We start from the raw sequence: 14,033 nt of genomic DNA, 5'->3' as shown, positions 1-14,033 counted from the left end.
TATATAAAAGCAAGGTTATTAGGTTAAGTAGGGGTGACAAGCAAGTTAATTGGGAGGTAATTTTGAATGGAGAACTGGAGGAAGTGAAGTGATTTAGATGTCTGGGAGTAGACTTAGCAGCAGATGGAACCATGGAAGCGAAAGTGAGTCACAGGGTGCAGGAGGGGGCAATGGTTCTGGGAGCGTAGAAGAATGTGTGGAAAGCGAGAACATTATCTGAGAGAGCAAAAATGGGTATGTTTAAAGAAATATTAGTTCCAACAATATTATATGGCTACGAGGCACTGGCTGTAGATAAGGTTGTATGGAGAAGAGTGGATGTGTTAGAAATGATATGTTTGAGGACAATATAAGGCATGAGGTGGTTTGATCAAGTAATGAAGGGGTAAGAGGGATGTGTGGTACGAAAAAGAGTGTGGTTGAGAGAACAGAAGAGGGGGTGTTGAAATGGTTTGGACACATGGAAAGAATGAGGGAGGAAAGATTGACAAAGAGGGTATATGTGTCAGAGGTGGAGGGAAGAAGGAGAAGCGGGAGACGAAACTGGAGGTGGAAAGATGGAGTGAAAAAGATTTTGAGCGAACAGGGCCCGAACATACAGGAGGGTGAAAGGCGTGCAAGAAATAGAGTGAATTGGAACAATGTGGCATACCGGGGTCAACATTCTGTCAATGGATTGAACCAGGGAATGTGAAGCATCTGGGGTAAACCATGTAAAGTTAAGTGGGCCCTGGATGTGGAAAGGGAGCTGTGGTTTTGGTGCATTACACATGACAGCAAGAGACTGAGTGTGAACAAATGTGGCCTTTGTTGTCTTTCCATAGTGCTACCTTGCACGCGCAGGGGGTAGGGGGGGTACCATTTCATGTGTGGCGGGGAGGCGATGGGAATGGATAAAGGCAGCAAGTATGAATATGTACATGTGTATATATGTATATGTCTGTGTATGTATATGTATCTATACATTCAAATGTATAGGTATGTATATGAGCGTGTATGGGCGTTTATGTATATACATGTGTATGTGGGTGGGTTGGGCCATTCTTTCGTATGTTTCCTTGCGCTACCTTGCTAACGCGGGAGACAGCGACTAAGTATAATAGAACTGAATATTTGTCTATTTATTTATCTTTTATTATACTTAGTCGCTGTCTTCCGTTAGCGAGATACCACAATGAAATAGACAAAAGAATCGCCCAACCCACCCACATACACAGGTATATACATAAACGCCCACACATCCACATATAGATACCTATACATTTCAACGTAAACATACATATACATACAAAGACATAAACATATATACACATGTACATATTCATACTTGCCCGTCACATGCGCGAGGTAGCGCTAGGAAAAGACAACAAAGGCCACATTTGTTCAAACTCAGTCTCTAGCTGTCATGTGTAACACACCGAAACCACAGCTCCCGTTCCACATCCAGGCCCCAAAAAAATTTCCATGGTTTACCCCAGATGCTTCACATGCCCTGGTTTAATCCACTGACAGCATGTCGACCCCGGTATACCACATCGTTCCAATTCACTCTATTCCTTGCATGTCTTTCACCCTCCTGTATGTTAAGGCCCCGATCGTTCAAAATCTTTTTCACTCCATCCTTCCACCTCCAATTTGGTCTCCCACTTCTCGTTGTTCCCTCCATCTCTGACTCATATATCCTCTTTGTCAATCTTTCCTCACTCATTCTCACTATGTGACCAAACCACTTCAATACATCTACTGCTCTCTCAACCACACTCTTTTTATTACCACACATCTCTCTTACCCTTTCATTACTTACTCGATCAAACCACCTCACACCAAATATTGTCCTCAAACATCTCATTTCCCAACACACCCATCCTCCTCCCCACAACCTTATCTATAACCCATGCCTCGCAACCATATAACATTGTTGGAACCACTATTCTTTCAAACTACCCATTTTTGCTCTGAGATAATGTTCACGCCTTCCACACATTCTTCAATGCTACCAGAACCTTCACCCCCTCCACAACCCTGTGACTCACTACAGTTTCCATGGTTCCATCCACTGCCAAATCCACTCCCAGATATCTAAAACACTTCACTTCCTCCAGTTTTTCTCCATTCAAACTTACCTCCCAGTTAACTTGTCCCTCAACCCAACTGAACCTAATTACCTTGCTCTTACTCACATATATTGTTAGCTTTCTTCTTTCACATACTTTACCAAACTCAGTCACCAACTTCTGCAGTTTCTCACCCGAATCAGCCACCAGTGCTGTATCATCAGCAAAAAACAATTGACTCACTTCCTAAGCCCTCTTATCCACAACAGACTTCATACTTGCCCCTCTCTCCAAAACTCTTGCATTTACCTCCCTAACAACCCCATCCATAAACAAACTAAACAACCATGGAAACATCACGCATCCCTGCCACAAACCGACATTCACTGGGAACCAATCGCTTTCCTCTCTTCCTACTCGTACACACGCCTTACATCCTTGATAAAAACTTTTCACTGCTTCTAGCAATTTGCCTCCCACATCATATACTCTTAATACCTTCCAGAAAGCATCTCTATCAACTCTGTCTCATGCCTTCTCCAGATCTAAAAATACTACATACAAATCCATTTGATTTTCGAAGTATTTCTCACATACATTCTTCAAAGCAAACACCTGATCCACACATCCTCTACCACTTCTGACACTACACTGCTCTTCCCCAATCTGATGCTCTGTACATGCCTTTACCCTCTCAATCAAAACTGGTGGAAGTGAAGTGTTTTAGATATCTGTGAGTGGACTTAGAAGTGGATGGAACCATGGAAGCAGAGGAGAATCACAGGGTAGGGGAGGGGGAATAGGTTCTGGGAGCGTTGAAGAATGTGTGGAAGGTGAGAATCTGATCTTAGAGAGCAAAAATGGGCATGTTTGAAGGAATATTGGTTCCAACAATGTCATATGGTTGCAAGGCATGGGATATAGATAGGGCTGTGCGGAAGTGTTTGTGTTGGAAATGAGATGTTTGAGGACAATATTTGGTGTGAGGTGGTTTGATTGAGTAATTAATGAAAGGGAAAGAGAGATGTGTGGTAATAAAAAGAGTGTGGTTGAGAGAGCAGAAGAGGGTGTGTTGAAATGGTTTGGAGACATGGAGACAATGAGTGAGGAAAGATTGACAAGAGAATATATGTGTCAGAGATGGAGGGAAGAAGAAGCAGGAGATCAAACTGGAGGTGGAAGGATGGAGTGGAAAAGATTTTGAGTGATCAGGGCCTGAACATACAGGTGTGAAAGGCATGCAAGGAATAAAGTGAATTGGAACGATGTGGTATATCAGGGTCAATGTGCTGTCTATGGATTGAACCAGGGCATGTTAAGCGTCTGGGGTAAAACATGGAAAGGTCTGTGGGGCCTGGATGTGAAAAGGGAGGTGAGGTTTCGGTGCATAACACATGACAGCTAGAGACTAAGCTTGAATGAATGTGGCCTTTTTTGTCTTTTCCTGGCACTACCTCGCTGGAAGGTTGGGGAATATTATTTCATGTGTGGCAAAGTGGCGACAGGAATGGATGAAGGCAGCAAGTGTATATAAGTGTATATATGCATATGTATGTATATGTTGAAATGTATATGTGTGTGTGTGCATGTTTTGTATGTTCATGTGTATATAGGTGGGTTGGGCCATTCCTCGTCTGTTTCTTTGCACTACCTTCCTAACACAGAAGATAGCATTTAAGTATAATAATAATATATCTTTCTTTCATACTATTCGCCATTTCCCGCGTCAGCAAGGTAGCGTTAAGAACAGAGGACAGGCCTCTGAGGAAACATCCTCATGCAGCCCCCTTCTCTGTTCCTTCCTTTGGAAAAAAAAAAAAAAAAAGAGGGGAGGATTTCCAGCCCCCCGCTCCCTTCCCTTTTAGTTGCCTTCTACAACATGCAGGGAATACATGGGAAGTATTCTTTCTCCCCTATCCCCAGGGATATATATATATATATGTCTCCATGGTTGCCCAACATGCCCATGGATGGGGCTGCTAGGGAGGTGAATGCAAGAGTCTTGGAAAGAGGGGCAAGCACGAAGTCTGCTGCGGATGAGAGAGCCCGAGAAGCGAGTCAGTTGCTGCTCGCCGACGACACAGCGCCGGTGGCCGACCCACGTGAGAAACTGCAGAAGCTGGCGACTGAGCCCGGCAAAGTGTGTGAAAGATGAAAGCTAAGAGCAAATGTGAATAAGAGCAAGGCCACCAGGTACAGTAAATAATATATATATTATCATATATGTCATACTTTGTTGCTGTCTCCTGCGTTAGCGAGGTAACGCAAGGAAACAGACGAAAGAATGGCCTAACCCACCCACATACACATGTATATACATACACGTCCACACACGCACATATACATGCCTATACATCTCAAAGTATACATATATATACACACACAGACATATATACACGTACATAATTCATAGTCTGCTCTTATTCATTCCCACTGCCACCTCACCACACATGAAGTAACAACCCCCTACCCCCGCATGTGCGCGAGGTAGCGCTAGGAAAAGACAACAAAGGCCTCATTCGTTCACACTCAGTCTCTAGCTATCACGTATAATGCACCGAAACCACAGCTCCCTTTCCACATCCAGGCCCCACAAAACTTTCCATGGTTTACTCCAGATGCTTCACATGCCCTGGTTAAATCCATTGACAGCACACTGACCACGGTATACCACATCTTTCCAATTCACTCTATTCCTTGCACGCCTTTCACCCTCCTGCATGTTCAGGCCCTGATCACTCCATCTTTCCACCTCCAACTTGGCCTCCCACTTCTCCTCATTCCCTCCACCTCTGACACATACATCCTCTTTGTCAATCTTTCCTCACTCATTCTCTCCATGTGACCAAACCATTTCAAAACAATCTTTTCTGCTTTCTCAACCACACTCTTTTTATTACCAAACATCTCTCCTACCCTTTCATTATTTACTCGATCAAACCACCTCACACCACATCTCATTTCCAACACATCCACCCTCCTCCACACAACAGTATCTATAGCCCATGCCTCACAACCATACAACATTGTTAAAGTCACTATTCCTTACAACATATCCATTTTTCCTCTCCAGGATAACGTTCTCGCCTTCCACACATTCTTCAATGTTCCCAGAACCTTCGCCCCCTCCCCCACCCTGTGACTTACTTCCGCTTCCATGGTTCCATCCGCTGCCACATCCACTCCCAGATATCTAAAACACTTGCTGTGGAATTTATCAAAAAAGAGGGTGACTGTGTTGTTCCATTGTACAGAGGAGATAAAGGTGAGTGTTCAAATTAAAGAGGTATAAGTTTGTTGAGAATTCATGGGAAATTATATGGGAGGGTATTGATTGAGAGGGTGAAGGCATGTACAGAGCATCAGATTTGGGAAGAGCAGTGTGGTATCAGAAGTGGTAGAGGATGTGTGGATCAGATGTTTGTGTTGAAGAATGTATGTGAGAAATACTTAGAAAAACAAATGGATTTGTATGTAGCATTTATGGATCTGGAGAAGGCATATGATAGAGTTGATAGGGATGCTCTGTGGGAGGCATTAAAAGTATATGGTATGGGAGAAAAGTTGCTAAAAGCAGTGAAAAGTTTTTATCGAGGATGTAAGGCATGTGTACGAGTAGGAAGAGAGGAATGTGATTAGTTCTCAGTGAATGTCGGTTTCCGGCAGAGGTGTGTAATGTCTCCATGGCTGTTTAATTTGTTTATGGATGGGGTTGGTAGGGAAGTGAATACAAGAGTTTTGGAGAGAGGGGCAAGTATGCAGTCTGTTGTGGATAAGAGTGCTTGGGAAGTGAGTCAGCTGTTGTTTAATGATGATACAGCACTGGTGGCTGATTTCAGTGAGAAACTGCAGAAGCTGGTGTCTGAGTTTGGTAAAGTGTGTGAAAGAAGAAAGCTGAGAGTAAATGTGAATAAGAGAAAGGTTATTAGATACAGTAGGGTTGAGGGAAAAGTCAATTGGGAGGTATGTTCAAATGGAGAAAAACTGGAGGAAGTGAAGTGTTTTAGATGTCCGGGAGTGGATTTGGCAGCGGATGGAACCATGGAAGCGGAAGTGAGTCACAGGGTGGGGGAGGGGCAAAAATTCTGGGAGCGTTGAAAAATGTGTGGAAGGCAAGATCATTATCTCGGAAAGCAAAAATGGGTATGTATGTGGGAATAATGGTTCCAACAATGTTATATGGTTGCGAGGCGAAGGCTATAGATAGAGTTGTGCAAAGGAGGGTGGATATGTTGGAAAGGAGATGTTTGAGGACAATATGTTTGAGGACAATATGTGGTGTGAGGTGGTTTGATCGAATAAGTAATGAAAGGGTAAGACAGATGTGTGGTAATAAAAAGAGTGTGGTTGAGGGAGCAGAAAACGGTGTTTTGAAATGGTTTGGTCACATGGAGAGAATGAGGGAGGAAAGATTGACCAAGAGGATATATGTGTCAGAGGTGACGGGAACAAGAAGTGGGAGACCAAATTGGAGGTGGAAGGATGGAGTGAAAAAGATTTTGAGCATTCGGGGCCTGAAGATGCAGGAGGGTGAAAGGCATGCAAGGAATAGAGTGAATTGGAACGATGTGGATACTGGGGTCAATGTGCTGTCAATGGAAAGGGAGCTGTGGTTTCAGTGCATTACACATGACAGCAAGAGACCGAGTGTGAATGAATGTCACCTTTGTTGTCTTTTCCTAGCGCTACCTCACACAAGCGTAGGGCGGAGGGGTGTGCCATTTTCATGTGTGGCGATGGGAATGGATGAAGGCAGCAAGTATGAGTATGTACGTGTGTATATATGTATATGTCTGTGTATGTATATGTTGAAATGTATAGGTATGTATATGTGCATGTGTGAGCGTGTATGTATATACATGTGTATGTGGGTGGGTTGGGCCATTCTTTCACCTGTTTCCTTGCAATACCTTGCTAACACAGGAGACAGTGACAAAATTTAATAATAGAAACAGCAACTGTAAATAACAGACTTTCTGTGGTAATTGGTAGAGAAACTTAAGCAAATCAAAATGTTTATCTGTGGCTTCAAAGAAGGTGAAGTGCAATGTATGTCTTGTATGCACATCATGTCCTTCCTCTGCATTCAAAGTTAGAACTTGCTGAGTAACTGAAAAAGACTGTAGTAAAGAACAGATTGTTTACATGCAAAATATTTTGCACAGAAACCATTTAGAATTTGTACAAATGACAAATTAATAGCACAGAAACCATTTAAAAAGCAGGATAGTTATACATCCTTTCCAACCTAGACTGTTGGTGCACAAGGGTGACCGATATGGTACATATTCTGGATACTGAGAGAAAAATCATGCCCCATTAACTCTCACTTTGTAGCCATTGTAACTGAACACAGTAATGTGAGCCTCTGTGCTATCATCATGAGTTTAAACCTTCACACCCTTGTTTAGATTTCCAAATGACATATGATTCCACTCATCAAACTTCTGCATCACATTATCACTTTCTGGCCATTGGAACTCAAGGATGGGCTGTTTTCATGCTTGCTTCTTTCCCTACACGTGTAATTGAAGCTTTGGAACTCTCAACCTTCTCATGTCTCTCTCAATAACTATGCCGTGCCATATTTTAAAAGAAAGGTTTATCACTTCCTCCAAAATTTGTAAATACATTCCCTTGTCTTTTCTTTTCCTTTCATAATTCTCTCTGTATTTCAATTAAGGCTTGGCCTTAAAAAATATCATATCTATAGATGTCACCAGGAACCTATAACACATTTGGAAAAAATACCACACATCATAGACACGCATCATTTTTTCAGAAAATGTGATGAACAGTGTTACTACTGTAAAAATATTTGTAATAAAAGAAAAAATTTAACCAGTATTATTGTTTTATTTTGGATGAAAAGAAGGTAATTTCTTCGTTTATTCATGTAATTAATGTTCTGTCTTTGTATATAATAAGTATTCATTCTATTTATTATACTTTGTCGCTGTCTCCCGCATTAGGAGGTAGCTCAAGGAAACAGACGAAAGAATGGCCCAACCCACCCACATACATATGTATATACATACACATCCACACACGCACATATACACACCTATACATTTCAACGTATACATATGTGTACATACAGACATATACATATATACACATGTACATAATTCATACTTGCTGCCTTCATTAATTCCCATTGCCACCTTGCCACACATGAAATGACAACCCCCTCCCCCCGCATGCGTGCGAGGTAGCGCTAGGAAAAGACAACAAAGGCCACATTCATTCACACTCGGTCTCTAGCTGTCATGTATAATGCACTGAAACCACAGCTCCCTTCCCATATCCAGGCCCCACAAAATTTTCCATGGTTTACCCCAGATGCTTCACAAGCCCTGGTTCAATCCAATGACAGCACGTCATCCCCAGTATACCACATCGTTCCAATTCACTCTATTCCTTGCATGCCTTTCACCCTCCTGTAAGTTCAGGCCCCGATCGCTCAAAGCCATTTTCACTCCATCCTTCCACCTCCACTTTGGTCTCCTACTTCTCCTCATTCCCTCCACCTCTGCCACATTTATCCTCTTTGTCAATCTTTCCTCATTCATTCTCTCCATGTGACCAAACAATTTCAATACACCCTCTTCTACTCTCTCAACCACACTCTTTTTATTACCACACATCTCTCTTACCCTCTCATTACTTACTCGATCAAACCACCTCACACCACATATTGTCCTCAAACATCTCATTTCCAGCACATCCACCCTCCTCCGCACAACTCTATCTATAGCCCACGCCTCGCAACCATATAACATTGTTGGAACAAATATTCCTTCAAACATACCCATTTTTGCTCTGAGATAATGTTCTTGCCTTCCACACATTCTTCAAGGCTCCCAGAGCCTTTGCCCCCTCCCCCACCCTGTGACTCACTTCTGCTTCCATGGTTCCATCTGCTGCCAAATCCACTCCAAAATATCTAAAACACTTCACTTCCTCCAGTTTTTCTCCATTCAAACTTACCTCCCAAATGACTTATCCCTCAACCCTACTGAACCTAATAACCTTGCTCTTATTCACATTTACTCTCAGCTTTCTTCTTTTACACACTTTACCAAACTCAGTCATCAGCTTCTGCAGTTTCTCTCCTGAATCACCCACCAGCGCTGTATCATCAGCGAACAACAACTGACTCACTTCCCAAGCCCTCTCATCGACAACAGACCGCATACTTGCCCCTCTCCACAAACTCTTGCATTCACCTCCCTAACAACCCCAACCTTAAACAAATTAAACAACCATGGAGACAAAATGCACCCCTACTGCAAACCAACATTCACTGGGAATCAATCACTTTCCTCTCTTCCTAACTGTACACATGCCTTACATCCTTGATAAAAACTTTTCACTGCTTCTAGCAAATTACCTTCCACACCATATGCTCTTAATACCTTCCACAGAGCATCTCTATCAATTCTATCATATGCCTTCTCCAGATCCATAAATGCTACATACAAATCCATTTGTTTTTCCTAAGTATTTCTCATATACATGCTTCTATGTGATCATAATTTCATCAGTTTCCATAGCTGTGGCACTCCCCTGCAACATCCATGAAGTCCTACTCAAGAACCCCCAGTGAAAAAGCATAAGAAAATGTTAATATTAGAAACAAAACTGGGGATACTCAAAAGGCCTGAGTGCTGCTAGCAGTTATGCCATAGAAGCTCATCCTGTAATTCCACTTTACTGCACTAGTACCCTTGCTAGATCATAGGTGCTTATTGATATCCCTTCAACCACAAAGTTGAGCACGGCTCTGCTTCAACCAACCTCCCTAATGAACCACACATCTCTGCATCACCATCACTTTAAGAATCCTAGTTGTTACTATCAGTCTATCATTCACCATATTTAAGAGTAGAAAACGAAAACATTGGACTGGCATCATTTTTATTCAGTTTTTATTGTTAATCAGGACAGTTTCAATGTCAAAAACTTTTCAAAGTTCTTGTTTTGAAGAAATGGGGTCTGGGTTTGGGAGTCTGGAATGCATCCCCATTTTACTCATTGATACCACTAGTTCTTTTAAGCAATTCTGACTTGAATGCCATTTTCCAGAAAAGCATTTCCAGGTCAGAAAGAGGGATGGCTGTACTCCAGTTTGGGAAGATACAAAAAGATACTCCCACAACCCAAAATATGGAATGCCCCAAAGCTGACACACTCACACATCGATTATCCCTGGCTTGGTAGGATATAACGGAGATAAACACAGAAATCTAAATGACTGGTAGGGTAGTCAGGTAGATAACTATTTAAGTCATGACTGCGACAGAAATAAATGGATAAAATTGGACAAGGAAGAAAAAAATAGTTCAGAAGTCATAAAAAAAATGAATACATACCAGTATGCCTGACCTCATGCATCTGGAGCTTCAGTAAGGTAGAAAAATGTTTGCCACATGCTGGACATGGAAAACCTTCTGTTCCCCTGAAAAGATGATCAGTGTGGTGAACAATTTAGAAATACACCTGTCCTTCACTTTATGCAGGGATTATGCTTTGTGAAAGCCTCACACAAAGAGAAATCAAATATAGAGAACCAATAAGAATTGAGGAAAATGGGAGTTTTGGCACACTTTCTACTACAATTACCCATACAACAGCAAATCATGATCACATAAAGAGAGGAATGTAGAAGTAAATTTAAGTATGTTTCTCGCAGGATAGCAAAATCGCATGTGATGATCTGGCATAAAACGAAGACTGGGTACATATGATTTCACCTCCTAACAGAGTCCTTTCAAAAACCCATTCTCAACATAGATTATCAAAACAAGCACCTCTTCATTTATGCAAAAATTACAAACTTAAATTAGTCAGGTAAATAATACATTTGTAAATTAAACAATGTAAATAATGGAGGTTAGGGTGGTTTTGTTATTAATAAGACAGTATCAAATATAATACTAGTGAAAAACTACAGTATATACACCAGGAGGGGAGAAAGAATTCACCTCCGCATTCCCACGAGTCATAGGTGATTAAAGGGAGCAGGAGCAAGAGACTTGAAACCCTCCCTTTCTTATATTTAAATTTCTGAAAAAGGAAACATAAGAAATCAGGCAAAGAGTGCTCATCCTCCTCGAAGGCTCAGATTGGGGTGTCTGAATGTGTATGGATGTAACCAAGATGAGAAGAAAGGCGAAATAGGTAGTATGTTTGAGGAAAGAAACCTGGATGACCTGGCTCTGAGTGAAATGAAGCTCAAGGGTAAAGGGGAAGAATGGTTTGGAAATATCTTGGGAGTAAAGTTGGTGACAGGACAAGAGCTAGGGAAGGCGTTGCACTACTCTTGAAGCAAGAATTGTGGGAGTGTGATAGAGTGTAAGAAAGTCAATTCTAGATTAATGTGGTAAAACTGAAAGTGGATGGCAAGAGGGGTTATTATTGGTGCTTATGCACCTAGCTATGAGAAGAAAAATCATGAGATGCTAGTGTTTTAGGAGCAACTGAGCGAGTGTGTCAGCAGTTTTGATTCATGAGACCGCGTATTAGTGATGGGTGATTTAAACGCAAAGGTAAGTAATGTGGCAGTGGGTATAATTGGTGCGCATGGGGTATTCAGTGTTATGAATGGAAATGGTGAAGAGCTTGTGGAGTTGTGTGCTGAAAAAAAGATGGATGATTGGGAATAAAAAATCATACGTATGTGAGAAGGGGGCCAGGTGAGGATATTCCTCAAAGGCCCAGTCCTCTGTTCTTAACACTACCTCGCTATCGTGGGAAATGGCGAATAGTATGAAAGAAAGAAAAAAGTAGAACAGACGGTCAATGGGCAATATGAGATTATGTATTAATCTATAGGAATCTATGAGATAATTTGGATGTAAATATGCTGAGAGGGGCAGCTGGTGGGATGTCGGATCACTATCTTGTGGAGGTGCATGTGAAGTTTTGTAGACTTTTTAAAAGAAGATACAGTGTCGGGAAGAAGAGAGTAGTGAAAGTAAGTGAGCTTGGAAAGATTTGTGTGAAAAAAATGTCAGGAGAGATTGAGTGAAGAATAGCAAAAAGTGAGAGAAAATGAAATGAGGGGAGTGGGCGAGGAATGGGAGGTATTTAGGGAAGCTGTGAGGGCATGTGCAAGAGATACATGTGGCATGTGAAAGGTGGGAGGTGGGCAGATTAAAATGGGTAGTGGATGGTGGGATGAGGAAGCAAAGCTGCTAGTGAAAGGGAAAAGAGAGGCATTTGGGTAGTACTTACAAGGAAGGAGTGGTGCACATGATTGAGAGATGTATAAGAGAAAGTGGCAGGAGGTCAAGAGGAAAATGCAGGGGTTGAAAAAGAGGGCAAATGAGAGCTTGGGTCACAGAGTATCTTTAAATTTAGGGAAAATAAAAAGATGTCTCGGAAGGAGGTAAATAATGTGTGAAAGACAAGAAAACCAATGGGGACATCAGGGTAGGGAGCAAAAGGGGAAGTGATAACAGATAGTGATGGAGTATTTTGAAGGATGGGGTGACTGGGTTACTGACTGATTGGTGAGGATATTCACTGTATGTATAGATCATGGTGAAGTGCCAGAGCACTGGAGGGATGCATGTAAGTACCATTATATAAAGGCAGAGGGGATAAATGTGTGTGTTCAAATTACAGAGGCATAAGTGTTGAGTATACCTGGAAAATCTTAAGGCAGGGTATTGATTGAGAGGGTGAAGGCATGTACAGAGCATTAGATTGGGGAGAAGCAGTGTGGTTTCAAAAGTGGTTGATGATGTGTGATCAGGTGTTTGCTTTGAAGAAAGTGTGAGAGAAATATCTAGAAAAACAGATGGATTTATACATGGCATTTATGGATCTGGAGAAGGCATTTGAATAGGGTTGATAGATATACTTTGTGGAAGGTCTTGAGAATACATGGTGTGGGAGCAGTGAAAAGTTTTTATCAAGGGTTTACAGTGTGTGTACAAGTAGGAAGAGAGGGGAGTGAATGGTTCCTAGTGAAAGTTAGTCTGTGGCAGGGGTGTGTGATGTCACCATGGTTGTTTAATTTGTTTGTGGATGGGGTGGTGATGGTGGTAAATGCAAGACTCTTGGAGAAAGGGGTGAGTGTGCAGTCTGCTGGGGATGAGAGAGCCTGGGATGTACGTTTGCCAATGATACAGCACTGGTAGCAGATTCGAGTGAGTAACTGCAGAGGTTGGCGGCCGAGTTTGGAAGAACGTGTGAACAGAGAAACTTGAGAGTAAATGCAAATAACAGCAAGGTTATTAGGTTCAGCAGGGTTGAGGCACAAGTTGGTTGAGAGGTAAGTGTAAATGGAGAGAGTGAAGTGTTCTAGATATTTGGGAGTGGGCTTGGCAGCAAGTGGAACCACAGAAGCAGATGTGAGTCACAGGGTGGGGTAGGGAGTGAAGGTTCTGGAAGTGATGAGGAATGTGTGGAAAGAGAAACATTATCTTGTAGAGCAAAAATGGGTATGTTTGAAGGAATAGCAGTTCCAACGTTATTACATGACTGCAAGGCATGGGCTATGGATGGAGTTGTCCGGAGGACAATATGTGGTGTGAGGTGGTCGACTGAGTAAGTACTGAAAGGATAAGAGAGATGTGTGGTAATAAAAAGTGTGTGGTTGAGAAAGCAGAAGAGTGTGTTGAAATGGTGCAGACATATGGAGAGAATGAGAAGAGAAACTGACAAAGAGAATTTATATGTCAGAAATGGAGGAAACAAGGGGACTGGGAGACCAAATTGAAGAGGGAAGGATGGAGTGCCAAAGATTTTGAGCATTTGGGTCCTGAACATGCAGAAAGGTGAAAGGGATGCATGGCATAGAATGAAATGAGATGATGTAGTATACTGCAGTCTACACACTGTCAATGGACTGAAACATCTGGGGTAAACCATAGGAAGGTAAACCATGTAGGGCTTGGATGTAGATAGAGAGCTGTGGTTTTGGTGCATTACACATGCCAATTCATGCATGGATGTGACCTTTCTTCA

The 14,033-nt window shown here is 42.0% G+C and overlaps 1 protein-coding gene across 1 annotated transcript in view; it reads right to left on the bottom strand.

The window, feature by feature from the left end:
• The window catches only part of LOC139752032 (uncharacterized), a 64,985-nt gene that overhangs the window by 21,342 nt on the left and 29,610 nt on the right, over positions 1 to 14,033 (bottom strand). Inside the window, exon 2 of the mRNA XM_071667823.1 lies at positions 10,430 to 10,515. Coding sequence (XP_071523924.1) covers positions 10,430 to 10,515 — 86 coding nt within the window. The remainder of the gene's footprint in view (positions 1 to 10,429; positions 10,516 to 14,033) is intronic.

This window comes from Panulirus ornatus, chromosome 12 (assembly GCF_036320965.1).
Source record: "Panulirus ornatus isolate Po-2019 chromosome 12, ASM3632096v1, whole genome shotgun sequence".
NCBI classification, from domain to species: domain Eukaryota; kingdom Metazoa; phylum Arthropoda; class Malacostraca; order Decapoda; family Palinuridae; genus Panulirus; species Panulirus ornatus.
This window is presented reverse-complemented; position numbering and strand designations above follow the sequence as displayed.